Source organism: Pleurodeles waltl, chromosome 6 (assembly GCF_031143425.1).
Source record: "Pleurodeles waltl isolate 20211129_DDA chromosome 6, aPleWal1.hap1.20221129, whole genome shotgun sequence".
Lineage (NCBI taxonomy): Eukaryota > Metazoa > Chordata > Amphibia > Caudata > Salamandridae > Pleurodeles > Pleurodeles waltl.
In genome coordinates this window covers 450,318,435-450,338,068 of record NC_090445.1, presented here as the reverse complement: position 1 = coordinate 450,338,068, position 19,634 = coordinate 450,318,435, and the positions used below count along the sequence as shown (strand labels likewise).

The following is a 19,634-nucleotide window of genomic DNA, read 5'->3' as shown; positions in this document are numbered from 1 at the left end:
CCTGAGGATTACGCCGGCACTTTCCAGCCGGGCCCACCCAGCTGACTCTCCCCAACGTGCATGTAATAAGATGCGGCTCTTCTAGGCACAGCCTGCGGCCCTTTGTGAGGCCGCCACGGGTGCTCGTGCGCCCCCCCCCTGGATGCACCCTCCTGGGCCTCCTGTCGCTCGTTCGACCTGCATTTATATGGAGGGGCAGGAACGCCTCACCCCGGTACCAGGCCCTGCTGGGCCTCCAGTTGCTTAGACAGCCTGCCTCTACAGGAAAGACACTGCCTGTCACCCCTACCACGGTGCCCACGACAAGGAAGCCAGCTGCCTCTCTGGTTCAACAGCCTGACAGTTGCAGGTTCCACATGCTACCACACCTACCTGACAGCACACCGCGTGTGAGGTGTGCCAACGGCAGAAGACCTTCCTGCATTACATGAGGTGAGGAGGCCGCTGCTCCCAAGCCACGGACTATGAACTGCTTCCCCCCACGCCCTACAGACAACCCAGACCTTCCCCATCATGGCTGGCATCCCCGCTCTGGAGCCGTTCACCATCACAGGAGCCCCCCCACACAGGCTGCAAGGTGGAAAGTGTGGGGAGAGCGCCTCAAAACCTATTTCGAGGCTTTGGACATTCAAGCAGAGCACAAGAGACCCCTCCTCCTCCATCAAGGGGGGGGGCGGACATCTATAAAGTGTCCAAGTCTGTAATAGAAGCGAGGCCACACACATATGATACTCTGAAGAGGGCAATCACAGCGCATTTCGAACCATACGCAAATCCAGACTATGAGCGTTTTTTGCTACGCCAGGCGCGCCAAACATCCGACGAGTCAGTTGACGTCTTCTATGCATGGCTGAGGGAGCTATCCAGCACATGCACGCTGTCCAACGAAGAAGACGAAATCTGGGCGCAGTTCATCCAGGAATGCTCCTCATCGAAACTCAGGGAGCGCATCCTACAACAGCCAAACATGCAAATAAGGGATATCCTCACCCTCGGACGGTCCCTGTAGCTGTCGAAGGCACGCGCTGCACACATGGAGCAGGCGCCAACAGTCCAAGTCAAAATGAACCGGTTAACACAGTGTCCACAGGCGCACCGCTGACGAAAGAGGACAGCCGCAGAGGGAGGCTCAAGGACAGACCCTGCAAGTGGTGTGGAGGATCGCTACCGCACCACAGAGGCTGCCCAGCACAAGGGAAAACCTGCTGCCAACCACTTTGTGAAGGTCTGCCGATCTGCGCCAAGGGCAGCGGCGCCCACATCTAAGAAGATTGTCAGAGCAATAGATGCCGCCCCACCCCCGCATTCAGACAGTGATATGGACAATGATCACCAAGTGGTCCATTTTGTGCACACCATCGTGGTCGACGGCTACCCACGTGCCAGGTGCTGCTACAAGGCCTACCCGTATCTGCATTAGTCAACACAGGGCCCCAATAAATCTCATGGCCGTAGAAGTGTACCAGACACTTTCCAAGCCACCACCCCTCAAACCGACCCGAGTACAGGTCTATGCGTTTGGCAACGCTTGACCACTTGAAATGGCAGGAGTCTTCACAGTAGAAGTCGCCCATTAAAGCACCACAGTATCAACTAAAATCTGCGTGTCCAAAGAAGGCTCAGGGTTCTTGCTTGGCTGCCAGACCGCCCAAAACCTCAACTTAGTGCACTTTGCATTTAGCATCCATGCCAACGATCTAGAAGACCTCATAAAAGAGTCTGATCCACTCTTCAAGGGGATTGGCTGCCTGAAAGGACCGCCCCTCAAACTCCACATTGATGACTCAGTGGCTCCAGTCACCCTCAGACACCGACAGGTGGCTTTCCACCAATGCCCAAAAGTAGAACAGTAATTACGGCTTCTGGAAAGAGAAGGCATCATTGAAAGAGTGTCAGGCCCCACCCCGTGGGTGTCCCCTATTGTGGTTGCACGAAAACCCAAACAACCAGATGCTGTCCGAATCTGCGTGGACATGCGCCTGATCAAGCGATCAATTGTGCTACGCCCAGCGTCCCGCCCAATAACCAACTTTTTTACACACACTGGCCTTTGGAGATATACCCGGTTGAACTTTGGCATCTCCAGCGCTGCGGAAGTGTTTCAACACACCATGAAAGGGGTCCTGCAAGGACTCCCAGGGGTCCTCAACGTGAGCGACGATATCCTGGTGCATGCTCCCACCCTGGAAGACCATATGACAAGACTACGGGCAGTCTTTGTGAGGCTTCAAGAACACGGGCTGACGCTCCACAGGGAAAAGTGCGATTTCCTCAAGCAGGAGATATGCTTCTTCTGATACCGGTTCTCTGAACAAGGAATCAGCCCGGATCCGCACAAAGTAAAGGACATTCAAGAAGCCCCAGCCCCTAAATCTGTCTCAGGGGTCCGGAGTTTTCTAGGCATGGTTATATATTGTGGCTAGTTTTTTAAGAATCTGTCCGACATCACCCACCTTCTGAGAGTGCTTACCTGAACTGACCACCCCTGGGTATGGGGTGAAGAGCAGGAGAGTGCTTTTCAAGATACCAAGAACGCCCTCTCTGCAGACACCACGTTATCATTCTTTGACCCCCGCCGTGAGTCGCAGCTAGCCGTCGATGCCAGCCCCACGGGCCAGGGCGCTGTCCTGGCACAGAAACAAGACTCAGGAGAGTGGGACCTCATCACTTTTGCCAGCCGCACACTCACGCCTACCGAACAGCGGTACTCCCAACTAAAGCGTGAGACCATCGCCATCCATTGAGGGTGTTGCCACTTCCACCTTTACCTTTATGGCAAGACGTTTTCTGCGGTGATAGATCACAAACCCCTACTACCCCTCTTCAAAGGGTCTTTGTCCAAGCCGGCTCCGTGGATTGAAAAATTGATCTTGCAGCTGCAGGAGTTCGACTTTACAGTTGAATACCAACCAGGAACGCAAAATCCTGCTGACTTCTTGTCACAACACGCCCGTCAGGCCACCCCCCAGGAGGTGCCAGAAGCTCTAGAGACTGAAGAGTATGTTCGATTTGAGGTCGATCAAGCCAGGCCACTCCCTAGGCCACTTGAGGAAGTAGCGGCAGCCACAAACCAAGACGAGTGCCTGCAGATTGCCGTAGCGGCTACCCGGTCGGGGGACTGGCGACAGCTTCAACGTCCAGAGGCTTTCCGCACAACTGACACCAAAGCCAGACTGCAAGCCCTTTTCAACGTCAGGCGTGGACTGTCGGTAAGGGAGGAGAGGTGCCTACTGAGGGGGCTCCGCCTGATAATACCCGCTAGCCTGGCCGCCCGAGCCGTATCACTGGCCCACGGGGCGCACCAGGGCATTATGAAATACAAAAACCGGCTCAGAAACAAAGTCTGGTTCCCGGGTTTGAACCAGCTAGTGGAGGACACCGTCAAAGAGTGCCTCGTGTGCCATGCCAGTGGGGTTCCGGACCCCCCAGCGCCGATCATCACAGAAGATGGCCCCTTAGCACCCTGGCAGAGGGTCAGAGCCGACTTCTGGAGCCTGCCTGACGGCTCCTACCTGCTGGTGGTAGTAGATGACTACTTGCGATACGCTGAGGTGGAGCTAGTGCAGTCCACGGCGGCATCCACAGTTATCCCAAAAATGGAGAAGCTGATGGCCACTCATGGCCTATTTGGAGAAGTACGCACAGACAATGGACCCCCATTCAACAGTTGCGAATGGGCAGACTTCCTGAACTCCACCAACACAAAACATCGCCAAATTACACCCCGGTGGCCACAGACGAATGGGGAGGTAGAGCGTTTTGTTAAAACATTAAACAAGGTGCTTCGCATTGCCATGGCGGAGTCCCGAAACATAGAAAGTGCGATCTACACCTTCCTCCGGGAATACCGAGTCACCCCCCACGCCACCACAGGCGTGACCCCAAGTCAGCTTTGTTTTGGACGGGTAGTGACTGACACTAGCCCACATCACCTGTCATGGGCAGTCCAGCCGCCGCCCCGGAGTCAGTCAGCAGGACGAAAGTCCCAAACCAACGCCTATGCCTCTCGGAGGTGGAGGGCCCAAGAAGTCCCTATTCAGGTGGGAGATGCTGTCCTATTGAGAGACCGCCACCCTGGAGGTAAATTTCAGTTGCCTTTTGAAGCACGGCCTTGGACGGTGACCGCAGTGAAGGGCACAATGATGACAGCGAGCCGCAAGTCTGAAGAGGTAACCCGAAACATTGCCCAGTTCAAACGTCTTCCCTGCCCCACTTCCAGGGGCCGCAGGAGCGATAGTTCCGCCACGACTGGAGCCCAGAGCGACCATGAAAGGAGTCCAGCCCTTTCCGAGAGCGCGGATGATCAGGATGGCCCAGTCGCAGAAGGGCCTCAGTGAATCACCCGGAGCCGGCATCCTCAACGACATCAACATCGACTGGAGAGACAGTCACGAGGGCAGGTGCCTCCAGCCTGGAGCCGAGACAACATCCGGAGGGCCCGGGAGTGAGCGTTACCACCTGAGGTCTAACCCCAGTCCTTCCAGTAAATATGCAGACTTTGCACTTGGCTGAATTGTGACATTCGTTTGGATGCCTTTGGGTCACTGCCTGTCTTAACACATGTTTGATTAATAATGCGGTTTTTCTGTCCTGTGGGTTGATCACAATGTGTGCCCTGTTGGTTTTCATTCTCCAGTGGGGGAGGAATGTAGTGTTGACATCAGAGCAGGCCGATCCATTTCACCCATATCCCGCAGGGGCTACTTCGCTCATCCCCCACTAGACCTGGGATAAATGGTTGCGCCCTGGGTGACGTGGACTAAAGGTTTAAATAAGGGAAGCAGGAAGCGGGGAAAGGTTGTTTACGCTCAGGAGCGCAACTAATAAAAATACCGTTACTCGTACCAACCTGAGTCGGCGTGGTTACTGCACATAAGCCAACGAACCGACATCCGTCACATCAAGCTCAAACAACGATTAATTTTACCAAATGCGCAATTCGAAGCCTCCGGTCCGGTCATAGAATCCATTTTCAGGACAAATTTGGCGTGCTGCGTAAAAGAAAGTGAAAGATTCGTAATTGGTTCACCGAACTGCACGAGCCCTCTGGTAACACCTTGTGACTAGAGTTCGCGGTCTAGCTCTTTTTCGGGCTCTGCTATCCGCTCTCTGACTGGCTGTCGCTACTAACATTGTGGTTGGCGAGCACAGGCTCAGTCCAGGTTCACGCGTGCACATGCAGCGGACTTGGGAGACAGACTGACGTGTTGGAGGCGGGCTCTCCGCTGCAGTAATATTGCTTGCCTCTTCGCTGGGATAGCTAACGCGCGTGGTCTCTGTGTAATCTGTTGTGGGCGTTCCCTTTCTGTCAGTGTGTGCACCGTCTATCTAGTTAGTCCCTCTCTATACTTGTCAGCACCCCGGTCAACATGCTCCGTTTCCCCCGCTGCTCCCCCGGCCTCCTGGCGCTGCCCCTGGTTGCACTGGGGTTGCTGCTGGCGGTCTTGCTGCTCCGAACTTATAGTTCCCAGGGCCCCACGGCGGGTCCTGTCTGGGGCCCCAGTAAGCAGCTACCTTTGGAACCCGGCACGGATGAGAAGGGAATCTGGAAGGAAAACCTTAAGGGTGAGTACGGGAGCACTGAGGGAATAAATGACGTACTCAAGAGCGTGAGTAGTATAACTGTTTTTGTCTTCAATATATTGTGAAAAATGTTGGAAATGAAACATTCTCACTGTAAGTATTGTATTAGTTTTTCTCAGGCAATTGTTCAGAGATAGTGGCAACTTGAGCTGGTGTCTTAGTCCTCTCCAAGACAAAAACATGTTTCTTGACGTAGGAACTGTTTTCAGTCACCGTCTGCTCTTTAGTGGATTACCATTCTTTAAATGCCTTAGAGGTGGCAAAGTACAGCGTTCGTATGCAGATTTAGACAGAGCCCAGACAGGATTTTTGCTCTTTCCGGAAGGACAAAGTACGAAGAAGCCTTCGAAAGACCCATTAAATAATTCTCTCGACAGGTCACATGATAAACAAGCATTTGCAATGCAGCAGGTCTCGCATTTGCTTGAGTTGGAGTTATTGGCGCTGTAATTGCATAACTGAACTTTTCTTGCCACATACTTTGGTCTTTTCTGCCACATGATTTGCAGTAGCCTTATATCCATTTCAGAAGAATAAATAAGCCCAGTAAGTTACCATGCCCTGCTCTGCCCTCCCCGCGCTGCAGAATACTCTGTCCCTAAAGTACACACTCGTGGCTTAAAAAAAAAAACCAGAACAAATAAATGGGCAGTGTGTGCTTGCTCTGCCGCCATAGTGAGAGTCATAAAAAGTCAGCTTTACAGTCTGTTTCTGGGGGAACTTCTGCCAGCTTTTTTTTTAATTACTGAGCCCAAAGCTGCAGAAGAATAATTCGTAATGCCATAGAATGTTATGGTGGTGTTTTTTCTGTAATACAAATATGTATTGTGAATAGCAACACTGCTCATCATGCTCAGTGCCAGCACGCCATGAAAGTAGAACATTAGGTATAAAGTGTATATAAAACGTAGGAGCACAGCACAATTGTATCAAGTTTTTCATGCGGAAATTTAAAAAAATGTGCTGGTTAGTTAGAAATCTCACACAGTTCAAAAAAACTGTGAAAGGCTCTTCACTGTGAGTCAAGGCGCATTGCCAACAAAGTGCTAAACAAGCATTTGCAATGCAATGGGTCTCGCATTTGCTCAAGTTAGAGCTATTAGTTTTGTAAATTCCTAACTGGACATTCCTTGCCACATAAATTGAAAATGAAAAGTAAAACAGTTGACATAAGCGAGCCGATTCAAAGCGCCATGGCTGCCATGAGCGCAAAGGAGAGACACAAAAAGTAAAACAAGTTTGGTTGCAGTCAAACATATCGGCAATCATGCAATTATCAATGTAATCGGGGCAGTCTTCAAGGCGGTGAAAAAACCACCCCAAGGAGGGACAAACGTAAAGCATTTACCAATGATGACAAAGGATTTTTGAAAGGCAAGCCCATGAACAAGTGAAAGTTATGGGTGTGTGGTGGGCGTGGTTAAAAGCCCACAATACTTACAACTGGACAAAGCGCTTGCAATCTCAACCTAAAAATTGACAGTTACACAACTGCATTGTCATATATACAGATCCCGTCCTCATGTGGCCCAGTCTTGTCACACTACTGTACCTGACACAGGGAAAGGAGACACGAGCTTCAATAACTTGTTCCTAAGGTACAATTATTTTCCCTTGCATTGGCACAGAATACTGCTCGACAATGTCTAGTCCCTACACACTTTTTCCACAGTTATTCAGCCATGTAATTGTCCTATCTACTAAAAGTAGTTCGCCCTCATGAAAGTATATGTGTGATCGTGCAATAATCCATGTAACCGGGTCAGTCTGCATGGCAGTAACAAACCAGCCTGTAGGTGGGACAAACGTAAGGCATTTACCAACAATATCAAGGGATTTTTGAAAGGCAGGCCCATGAACTAATGAAAGTAGGGGGGGTGAGATGGGTGTGAGTGAAGTCCACAGAATAGATTACAGCATGTCGAGAAAAGCAGCTTTCCTCAACCTAAAAACAAGATTCTTTAAGTAAAAACAAGGTCATTTTTTCATTTAATTTGTGTTTTAATCTAATCAATTGGATTGCATTACGTGATAGTTATTAAAATACAAAATTTTCAAATATTTTGTTTAGGGAGCTAACTTTGTATCATCTCTTCACAGGGCTATATATGAGTCGTAATATCAAACTGGTATTGTGACTTTTAAGCACTGGTGTCACACTAATTTAGTATAAGTGCAGAACCATAGGCTTGTGCATGTTAATGCAAGTGTGTGTGTGTGTGTGTGTGTGTGTGTGTGTTTTGGAAGCTAGTGTGTGTGCCCTCATCATCTAAGAGGCTGCAAAATCTACCTGCTCACACTTGGCCTGGAGGTCATATCAGCTATTCAATTCCCCCATATGCACCCAACATGTAGAGGTTGCAGCTGACGAGTGCCACAGGGCTGATGTACACACCATCCCGCACCAGCACAACTGCAATGAGACAAACCAGGTAACTGTAGGCTTTGAATTATGTGTGGACTGATGAAGTAGACTGAGATCTGCTGTAGTGGAGTGGTTGAAACTGAAATGATGAAAGCAAACTCAACTGTTGTGCACATCCACACTTCGGGGATATTGTGAGGCAACTGCACCTGTGCCCAATCAGTGCTTTGTCTCCTCTTGTGCAGCTGGGATTATAGATGCTGTGAAACTCTGTTAGTAAAGGGAGGGGAGTAAAAGAATAGAGTGCCTTTTCGAAGATCGCAAACAGGATTGCAACTCTGTGTCTGATATCCCTCAGCTGTGCTGTGGAGTAATACATTATGCCATGCGATTGAAGAACCTTTTACTCAAACATGCGTTCTGTGCTGCATAGTACTTTGCATATGTTGGCTCTCTATTGAGTTCTAAGCCTTTGCCCAGCACTACCTTCCAGAAAAAAACTTTGACTGCTCACCTTCGCTATCCTGAGTGCCAAGTGCTGAAAGGGTATTCTTGGCATAGTTTGCAAAGCATAGTAGGATGGGCTGCTGGACAACTCTCTTAATTGTGTTCCAGGTCCTTTACTGCATCCTGAAGCAAGCCTTGACTGCTCGCTTTTGCCTCTTTTGAGAGGCAAGCTGACAAAATCAATAAATCTGTTATCCGTATTGAAAATAAATTCAATTGTACCATGTATTGTTTTATAATTTATGAAGGCAACAAAAATAAATCACCTCCTGCCCAAACACTCACATCTCGGGCCGCTACAATGTTACAATGTCATACTCTTTAAAATCCGCTTTAAAAGGAGAGAGATAAATCCCCAAATTAAATGGGCTCCTAAACTAAAGGCAAAATAAATTGCTGATATTTAAAGGACCAGATCAGTTCCTCAGCACTCTCAAAACCACTCCAGAGGTCTAGGTTCATGTGGATTTAAAACATACTTTTCTTGTTCTGGATCTTCTCGGGTTCCACAGATACAATGGAGTCCAGCTTGCCAGGAGGTACCAGCTGTCCCCAGAAAGTAGACTCAAATGTTCTATGAGTTTGATCAGTCATTTTCCACACTTCTTAGTTACAATCCTTCGGGAAACGCAGACCCATATCTGAGTCCTCCAGCAGGCAGAATTCCTTTACACCAGAGCAAGCAGACAAGTCTTCTGATTGAACAGGTAGTTCTAGGAGTTCAGTTGGCTGAGCGCGAGTCTATTGGGACAGGAATACCCCTTGTATGGTGTCACCTTCTGGCCCCGTGGGTGTGATGTGTGTCTTCCCCTTAGGCCTGATGGGTTCTGGACTTGTCCTAAACATCAGCGGGCGCACCAGAGAACCTCTCAGAGAGACAGTAGGACTACTCGCACATTCACCAAAAGCTCTGCTGCAACCAGTGAGCCCAGAATCCTAGTGCTGAGATCGTGTGTGCTTGGCATGTGTGTATATGCTAGAGAGTTTGTATGCAGAACATGAGTGCCTGAGTAACACAGGCCTGTGTTTGCTATTTTGGAAGCCCTGTGCCTGTTCATGTGCACCAGTAGGAGGCGAGGTTGCTTTCCCAGACAGTAGAAGTGTATTGTTGACATACCTGAGACTGGTGGGAGGGAAACCATGCACCGAACTGGGGAAAGAGGAGACAGTCTCCACCTTTGAAATTTGATTAGGTCTTTTCTGATACAGAGGGGTGCTCATCAGTCATCCAGAGACTGCCATTTAGTGGATGGCAGGAGTGAAGAGTAGGACTGCTATAGCTGTGTCAGGAAGTGAATGGTCCTTTAAAAGGGGGTAAGCCCCTGATTTCCTGATCACTGTCAGATTTGGCTGTTGGCAGGTGCAGATTGTTCACGCCTCTTTATGCCCTTCTTGTGGGTGCTCGAACCTGGATGTGCATTATTGCCACACGATCAGATGAGGTCTGCACCTCCAATGTGCAAAGCCATTTAAAACACTGCAGAAGCTTTTGTTTTTCAGAACTACTCTAATTAAAGGAAAAAACATACAATTAAAAAATACTGACTGAATTGGTAGGCTGACAGATTCCTCACTGAAAAGCATATTTGTAAAGGTAAAAACCTTTAGCTGTTTTTTTTTTATCCAGTTATCCACTTGAGGACTTATGGAAGGAAATTTGAGGGCTAGGGATGCGAGCAGGCTTAGTTAGGAGTTAAATCAGCAGGCATGTTCGTTTCAGAATAAGCTGCATTTAGTGCTGACGTGGCAGGTCTGATTCTCTTTCCTAGGAGCCATCAGGATCCCCACTGTCTCCTTTTCAAAAGACGATCTGAACACGACTGCCATGGAGGAGTTCAACATATACATCAAAAAAGGTACTAGAGCCGTGGGCCTTTGCCCCTTCTCTTTATTGTGGGGCGGCGGCATTACAGGGCTCAGACTGACTTTCACGGGCGGAGGAGACATAGCTTTGTTAATGCAAACTTTGATGAGGGTGCACTGACTGCCACTGGACAGCATAACATTGAGGACACTGTTGCCGGAGATGTGATGTAGGTAACACGGGTGAAGCAGCGTGGGCGGGGCCTAGCTTTCTTAGTGCAGACAGTGGCTTTAAGCTGCTGAAATAAAACCATTCATACTGTAAATGCAGAGTCAGAGTGCATGGTGTGGTTATTATGGATTTGTACTTCGCTGAGGGAAGGTGCAGCAGACTTACTATAAAGTAACTCCAGATTACACAACTGCGAAGTGGCCACATTCTGCGATCCCACACTTTTTAGCTGAAAGCAGTTTGGATTCCTGGATTTTCCACATTACAAGAATGGGTTTTAAAGTCCGAAAATGCTTAAAAAGACAAAGTGGCTGAAAGTGTCCCTCGTGATATGGGGCCATTTGGCAGCTATGACCTTGGGTTGTGGATAACCTTAATTGAATGAACACAGAAGGCTTCTAAAAAGGGTCATAGTTGGTATATTGTTGCTACTAATAATAACCCTTTATTTGCTGCTCTGAGACCCACTCTCGATGACTTTTTCATCCTTGAGTTTTTAAACCTTTATCGTCTAGTTAAACCCAAGAGTCTCTATGTCGCGACAATTAACTCACTCTCTCTTTCTTTCAGTTTTCCCTGGTCTGTTCTCCTGCAGCTTCATTCAGCATGAGATAATTGGAGGATACAGCCACCTGTTCTCTGTTAAAGGCTCGGACCCCCACCTTGAACCTTATATGATGCTCGCACATTCTGACGTGGTGCCCGCATCTGACGAGGGCTGGAATTACCCACCTTTTGCAGCCAAGGAAGTTGATGGCTTTATCTATGGGCGGGGAACACTGGATGACAAAGGCTCGGCTATTGTACGTATTGAGGGCGACCAGGCTGCCTCATGAGAGTTGGATGGCCTTCAAAACACCCCATGATTTATGTATACTCTTTGTCGCTCCAAAACAATGAACACATTGTTCTGTGTTGTTGCTTCAGTCCATTCTCAATAACCTTGGAACCTTTGTCTTCTCCAGCGCTTCTGACCCATTTGCAATTTTGCTGTCTCCGCGTTCCTGCAAAGGGCCTTTTTAAAATGTATTATTTTTGTTTTATTTCTCCCTTTTTGATTGACTTCAAAATGAAAAATTGCTGCGCGTAATGCACAGTGTGGAATCTATTCCAGCCCTAAAGCCCAACTTTTGCGCTTCTTTTTTATCAGTAGTATCTCTTCGTTCTACAAGGTAGGCGGGAAGCTTCACACTTATAATGGTTCTACTTTCTGTGCCCCAGATACTGCATGACTTGTCAGCAAATACTGTTGATGGAGTAATTGAATTCATAAGTCTATGGCTTTTCTGGATGTTCTAGCACTGGGGTATCCAGTGTTGGTCCTTGTGTGCCATAGGTGTGCCAGAATTTTAAGGTAACCAATTATTATTAAAGGTTCTGCTTTGGTTCGCTGTACGCAAAGTAGCTTGTTGTTACCCTAGAAATCTGGGATACTGGCAGTCCTCGTGGACCAAGGATGAACACCACTGTGCTAGCAGAAACCAATACAATAGGATTTTACTTTTTCAAGCAGCCCCTCATTTAGAGGCTCAAGAGGACCCTACATCTGAAAACCCAATTCATTTTACAATTGTTGGCGGGCTAGGAAGTGTCTGAGTAGGAAGCTGACACAAAGACCTTCCTTCCCATCTGAGTTTAATAGGGCGTTGCTGAGCTCTACTAATGGCTCCCTTTCCACTGTAGGCAGTGTCAGGAGGCTTTCCATGTGCCTGGGGCTGAGGCACGGGGGGAGTGGCTGGAAGCACAGCTTTCTTTAGTTTACAAGCTCATTAAAGTTCATAGGGGCGAGCTACATTTCTTAAAGGGAGGGCCCCTCATTTAACAAAATACTTTTGTGAATTAAAGTTATTGTTCTGTTTCGATTTAGGACAGTAACCTTTTTGTTGCATGATAAATGTAGTTGTTTTGTGGAAACTTTAAAATGCCACAAGATTTTATGGTTGTTGGACAGGTACCTCGTCTTGCTTGCAGACTGATGTCCGGTGATGCTTTGATTTACCTATTATGCTTATAGACCTATAATGCTTATAAACCGATAATGAATTTCTTTGGCTAGTTACACTGTTTACTTAGCTGAGTTATCTACACGCTCCCAGATTATCCGCTTCAATGTGATCTACAGAAAAAACACGTTTTGAGAGTTGAAAAATACTGCAGTTGTTTATTCACAACCTCACTGAAAAGATGTTACTCACAATCGTACTACTGATGTGTAAGAGCTGTAGAATCCCATTACCGAACTTCGTGTACTTGGGGATCTCCACCTCTAGCCGATAGTGGAAGAAAGTGGATGGACTAGACAGAGCAGCAGCCCTGAAGATTTCTTATTTATTTCCCAGACAAGGAGTAAACCTGGGCTATGTAAAGCTGAGCTAGATGGACGCATGCCCGTACCGGCAGGCTGATCTGTCTCTGTTCTTTAAGATAATTAACAGGTTCCCTTTGATATTTGGAAGGTACATTGGGAACGAACCCCCAAGCTAAGCCAAAGTACCATGCAATCAGGAAACAATTGTATATGGGATTCTTCCTACAGAAAGCCCCCCCAACTCACGTTGTTGCCTAACCAACACAACCTGTTTTAAAAAGCATTTTAAGATCCATCTGTTGTAAGAATCATGTACACAAAGGGAGCACTCTGCAGTAGAGTGAGAACCAAAAGAAGTTCATTTCCACGCCGGAAACCAATTTCAGGGATCTAGCAGAACCCCCCACAAATAGGCCTAGACTTCTACTCCCATTGCCCCCCCCCCCAAAACTTTATGAATTACGGTAAAACCTGCAGACCTGAAGGAGCTAACCTCAGTTGGAACAGTCCTCTAAGCACTGCAACACAAGGGTTCCTTCACATCCCCTTATGCCTACGTTAACCCTGAATGTACTCCCAGTGGCGAATATATTCACCAAGTATAATCTCACTAGGAGACTTGTAACGCGGAGAACAAGCTGTGAGTAGTCCTTGATTCTTCAAACCTTCTATCTTCTAGGCCTTTAGATGCAGCTTTTTGGCCGTCTCCTAGGATAAAGGAGGCGAGCATCTCCTCCTGCATCCCTTGTAGCTGCTGCACCAAGTGGACTCGCAGCATTCCCTTCCAAAAAGGCACCTCTTAATTTGGGGAGTTACAATGCACCGCAGCCATCTCCACCTACAAGAGCCAAGGTTGACACTGATCCACACTCGAGATTTACAAGCTGGGAGTGAACCTTTCTATCCAACTAAGCATTGTTATTCTGTGAAGGTATGCAGTACTTGATTTTTGCCCATCTGCTAAGCAATCATCATCATGCTTATTCTCAAGATCACGGGAAGGGAGAGACCGCGTACTCGAGGATTACAAAAGCAGATCAAAGCCTTTGGCTTTCAGTTGCTTGTGTTTTCCTCATTGTCCTGTTTCACTTAGTAAAATAGCAGAGAAAGAAATTTGAAAAATGCAATATTGCTGTGTTTATTACAAATTCTTACACTTCTAGTTTTTTGTCCCAGCCCTCGTTTTCTTAAACGGAAACCTAGTTCTTTAGCTGCTTTGTGCTTGACACTCCATACCTCCCTGAGCTCTACCTTGTGCCTTCTTCTCATTGATCTACTGTAAGACACTCCCCCGCCACGCTTCTCATTGCCATGTTCTTATATCGACTTCCCTTCATCCTGCATGCCTGCTCTAACCCTTGCCTCAATCATTCTGTCTGCTGTGCAGCTCCATTCTTACTCATCCTACCCCATCCAGTCACTGTGCACCTCCAAGCCCCGTGCCTTGCCATGTGCTCCCTCTTGTATTCTCCACGCTATGTCACTTCTCCTACCTACAATCCCAGTTGCCTCAGACTATTACCTATACGCTTTCCACTGCTCTTTCCATAGGTCCCTCGAAGAACCTTGCTCATGCTATGACCATGCTTCTCTGACCTCTCAGTGTGCATTTATATGCTATTCACTCTCTTACATTCAATGCATTGTCACATTAGCCTTGCTGCATGGAAATCCTTCTATGCTGTAGTGCTCCACTTGATACATGTTGTTTCCTCCTTAGGGCATTCTGCAGGCCCTGGATTTCCTATTGAAGATAAAGTTCAGGCCGCAGAGATCCTTCTACGTGGGTATCGGGCACGATGAAGAGGTAGAGGACATATTCATCATTTCTGCTTTCCCCTACCTTTTTGGATCTTCTTGCCTCATTTCGTCTGAAACTGTGTTGTGATCTTTGGCTCTAGAGACCCATCTATTAAACCCTTACAGATGTTTTTGTGTTGCCCTTCTCTCTTTGTTTTTGTTATGTGTGTACCACCCTCTTTGCTTCATTAAAAAAAAAAAAAAAAATCACCTTTTAATTGTCCCTTTGTCATTCCATGTTACAAATTCTCACGTTCTTTCTCTCACCCTCTCTTTCTCTTTTTAGTTTGTGTCATACTGTAATTCTGCTTCTCTGTCTCATACTCTAAATTTTCTGATTCTGTCCCTTTCTGAATTTCCACCCCTAAAACCTCCTTATGCCTGTTGTTACCTCTGCTTCTTTTCCTAGTGGATCCTTATCTTTCTGCCTTACTCCACTCCATGCTGAGCATGTTCCCCATCTTTCCATATCCCAGCTTCCCCCTGCCTTCACCTCATCTATCTTATATTTTTTCACATCCCTCTGTCTTGATCCTCCTCCTTTTGGTTTTACTTGCAGCAAATGGTTGTGATAATGTTTCACTATTTCTTATCTGGCCATGTAAATGTCACCACCTCAGTGTTGCCTGGGCTCAGCTTGTTGTTCCTCTGCAACTCCTTCTCTAAGGGTTTTGCCCTTACTTATAATCTGTTCTTTGACCTCCCTTAGGTGTATGGTCATAGAGGTGCTCAACAAATAGCTGCCAGGCTGGAAGCTCAAGGGGTTCGTCTGTCCTTCCTGACGGACGAAGGGCTTGCTATCTTGGACAGGGTGATCCAGGGAATGAACCACCCCATAGCGCTGTAAGTAACTGCAAATCACTTTTGTATCTGGTGCAGCACCACGTGCACAATTTAAATCCAGCGACCCCTCCCACCCCACTCCCAAACTACCTTTCTAGGTTACCTGATTAGTATGCTGCTGCTATCAAATATACTAAGTGAACTTAGATTCTGCTTTCCTGTGTTCTCTGTGAACAAAGGGACACGGATGGGGTCTCCTTAATGTTCAAGTGTTCTGAACATGGTCTATGTGAAAGGTAAAAAAGTCCAAAACAACGCAAGCAAACAGTTAGTGCATTCCTTGGTGGTACTGTTAAACTGCAAGGAAGAGGGATATTTTGCATGTGTGGTGGCGAGTATGAAGCCATTTGTGCTTTGTGGCCCCTAGGTGAATAATGGGGGTCTTAAGATGTATTGGGTGCTTTCCAAAAATCGAGGATGCACAGTAAATAACCAACTTGCCATGGGGATACAAGCACCCTAGAAGGCGACCCTTTATTTGTCTCTACATTTATCACTGAGTACAGCAAATGTGGTGAAGACTGACATACATGCATCCAATTCACAGTCTCCCAGTCACAGCACCTTATGGTGGTGAAGATACCACTCACTCGGGCAGGCTACCTCAATTGCTTCATGTCCACATAGTGCAAAGTCTAGAGTCTGCCAATAGTTGGCATATAGCCGCACCCAAGAGAGATTAGATTTGCTGATATATCTTATCATTCCTGCATGCTTTCTAGTTTGAAGAAGGTGTGTTCATGGACAAACATTGCTCATTTGGCCCTTGCAAGGCTCACAGCTCCACCATTTAGAATCGCTAGATGTGCTTTTTACACCCAGCCTCTAAAAGAATGCATGTCGTACACTGGAATTTATTTCAGCCCTTTGTGCTTTTGAAAGTAGTAGTCTTTTTAGAAAATGTCACAAGTTGAACGCAGACCAGTCTGCGTCCTTGCCAATTATGTGTCATGTCAGTACAACTTTCAGAGGCACTGGCCTATTAGGCAAACGAAGGCACTTGAATGTCAATCTACCAAATGCAAGGGTTGTTTTGTTAGCTGTTCTGGATAAGTTGGTTTCTCTATCATAGTCTAGAGGTCTGTGCATGTATGAAGTTAGAAATGTCCGTGTTCTAGTGTACTCAATCACTTATATACTGGACAGACCGGCGGAAAGTATTTTAGATAGTCTGTGAGGCCTCATTTCCAAGGTCTGTTTAGCGTTGCATGCAAGTCCACACCCCTCTTTCCACCTTCTACCCATTTGTACGCCTTCCCTAGTCCTGTCAAGTCTTCCAGGACGGCTATAAAGTGAAGAGAGCGGTGCTGAAGAGGTGAGGAGGAAAACTGACAAAATGGAAGATAAGAAAGTTGAGGGTTATAGTTAGGTTGCTATGTATAAAGGAGAAGTGCTAGGTAGAGGCAAGCAACAGAGCAACTTATTGCAGTTGATTTTATGTATGTGGGGTGTTAGTTTGACTGTGAATGTCTGTTTCATGATATGTGAAGGACCAGTTGCATAATAACCCGTAAAGTGGTTATATTCAAATTATATGTTTAAACACGAGGCTAGTATCCATGCTCAAAGCTTGGTTAACAGGTTCAGTATCTGCTCATGCCATGCATGTACTTAACCCCCTCACCTGAAGTAAAGGGTTCCTTGTCATCATTCGTCACAATTTTTTTTGAAGAGTACTAGGTTTGTAACAGTTCATAAACAACACGATTGTTTTACACACAATAGTGTTGCTATACCCACACACTTAACTATGCCCAGTTTTGTTACTTTGCTAACTTGTGTTACATGAGGTGGTTGTTGTACAATTGTTCACTAGCGTGTGTGTTCAGTTAAAGGTACAGGAGTGTTTAAGGCAGTAAATGTACAAGGACCTTTTCTTTCCTGGCCTCAGGTTGCATTCATGTCTGGGAATTCAGTCACATGGTGTTATTGCCAGAGAATGCTGTAGCCAGTGTGCATCACCCGAGCCTTGCCCGAGTGGCATCTTATGTAGCTACCTGAATGTCGGAGGCCCTGTGACAGTGCTGGCTGTGAGTGAGAATGTTGATTTTTTTTTTTTTTTTGTCAGATTGATAAAGGCTGCTACAAGCTTCATCCGGGCAATGCCTTAAAAGCAGGCCTGAGAAGCTGGTGCTTCCCATGGTACACAGAAGGTGAAGAAGTGAGGGGTGGAGCAATCTGGCTGTAAGACTCATTGCACATACTCTACAAGAATGATGAACAGAGCATTTGAGTCCCCAAGTGTTGCACATGTCGGCACAAAGCTTCTGCTAAGCCTACTTGATCCCACACCGTCTCTGCAGCATGGGATGGCTCAGGGGCTGTGGACTTTTGTGGGACTAGGATAAATTACCCTCTTGAGAGGCAGTTAATGTGTAACATGTGACACATTATCCATAGAAGGTAAACGGAGCCGTGAGATGGGCGTATGTGGGTCCATGTTCTGTTCCATGGGTGAGGCCAGGCATGGAGCACAGCACACAGTGATCTGGCTTTGCAGACATATGTTCGGTGGTATGGTTTTGTAGAGTTGTTAGACTGCCCACATGCGGGTCACCCCCCTCACATTTTCTCATATGGGTCTGTCATCAGGCTCCCTGGTGCCATTTTCTCACCTAGAGTGAGTTGATGCAGATCCTGTAGGGAAACCAGTTTGGTAGGGTAGAGGTGCCCTGATCTTATTAGCTAGGTAATACTTCAATGTTAAGAAGAGTTGATACGTGTGGGAGAGACTGAATGGTATTCATGGCAGTCATGTTGGTGTGGATGTCACCTTGCAGTCCGTGAGATAGGCCTTCAGGTATCAGGGAGATTTGCTTTGCTATAATAAATATCAGAGCCTAGATCAAAGTCAGTTGACCTTTTACAGCAGCAGGCGGGGACTCTGACTCACCAGGATCAGACATGTGTTCTAATTCTTACAGAGTTTTGTTATCCAGTTCTTGTACCTTTAGGTGCCCTTATACTTGTACATGTAAACACAGTTGAGTGCCTTTGATGGATAGAGGTGGGGAGGCACAGGGGACGCAGGGGCTACAGATGCTGAAGGGCTGGGCATTTCGGCATATAATATAAAAATCAACACAAAAACAGTGGGAGTTTGTCTTTTTAAACCCCAGAAAATAATTATTTGAAAACACACCCCCTCAGAATGGAGAGGACTTACTCTGTTCTGCTTTAATAATGTCAGACACCCGAGGGTTAGGGACGGTGCTACATGAAGGCTACTGATGAGAACTGCCTTACGACACCACTGCAAATAGCCTCAAGATGGTGCAATGTGCTGCAAATGTTTTGTTTTTATTGTTGTTACTAAAGAAGAATGATTGTAGTTAAAGGGAGACAGAGCTGAGGGAGATGGGAACAGCATCTTCCAGATTATGTCTCTAAAAGTGCAACTTAAAATACTTTGTTAGTGTTAGAGCTGCCAGTACACACAGGCACAGCCAGGTACCTGCTGCCTTTCGAGGGTAATTTACAGTTTTGAAAATCATACATTCTTCTACTTAATCTTGGGTAGATACTCCCTTGTATCTCTGAACTGCTAAAGCAGTTTGCTAAATCATGAATAATCTATGTAGAGAAAAGCATTAAAGCATTAATACTGTGCTAAAGAATATTTCTGTATCATTTATTTATAACGCTCTAAGGAAGGGAAGTTGAGATTGAAACATTGTGCGGGTGGAGCACTTCGGTGGATTTCTCTAAAGGGAATGGAAACTTTTCACCTTTGTCTGAGAGCGTTTAATTTAAGCGAGAGCAAGTAATTCGTTATAAAGTCGTCAAAGACACCCAGAGGTTTTTTTAGTTTATTGGTAATTATGGATCCAAGGATGTTGTCAGTGCTGGTGTTGACAGAGAGTTTGTCACACCCTTGTGTTCCTCCTTGAGTTGTTTTGAAGTTTCGCTGCTGGTAGTATGTGTATCACAATGACATTTAAAGTTATTTTCTGTAGATATTAAGGTCTTTGACTGAGGCACCCTTTAGTATTGTCTGTTGCTGATGACCACGCCATAACCCAGGTTTTGCTCTGCCTGCCTCAGGATCGGTACTACGGAGAAAGGCCACATAACAATGACTCTGAGTGTGGAGATGAAGCCAGGCCACTCCTCCATACCACCCCGGGACACCAGCATTGGCATCCTTGCTACCGCAGTATCCAGGTAATAAATTGCGCTGCTCTAACAGCAGC

The 19,634-nt window shown here is 46.7% G+C and overlaps 1 protein-coding gene across 2 annotated transcripts in view; it reads left to right on the top strand.

Annotated features, from left to right (window-relative positions):
* The first annotated feature begins 4,800 nt into the window (after positions 1-4,800).
* Positions 4,801-19,634, top strand: part of PM20D1 (peptidase M20 domain containing 1) — a 90,906-nt gene continuing 76,072 nt past the window's right edge. The window contains exons 1-6 of one of the 2 annotated variants that reach the window (XM_069238571.1): positions 4,801-5,565; positions 10,225-10,311; positions 11,061-11,293; positions 14,519-14,605; positions 15,308-15,441; positions 19,486-19,605. In XM_069238571.1, coding sequence (XP_069094672.1) covers positions 5,370-5,565; positions 10,225-10,311; positions 11,061-11,293; positions 14,519-14,605; positions 15,308-15,441; positions 19,486-19,605 — 857 coding nt within the window. In that variant the 5' untranslated portion in view covers positions 4,801-5,369. The remainder of the gene's footprint in view (positions 5,566-10,224; positions 10,312-11,060; positions 11,294-14,518; positions 14,606-15,307; positions 15,442-19,485; positions 19,606-19,634) is intronic. The other variant, XM_069238572.1, reaches the window with a different exon arrangement.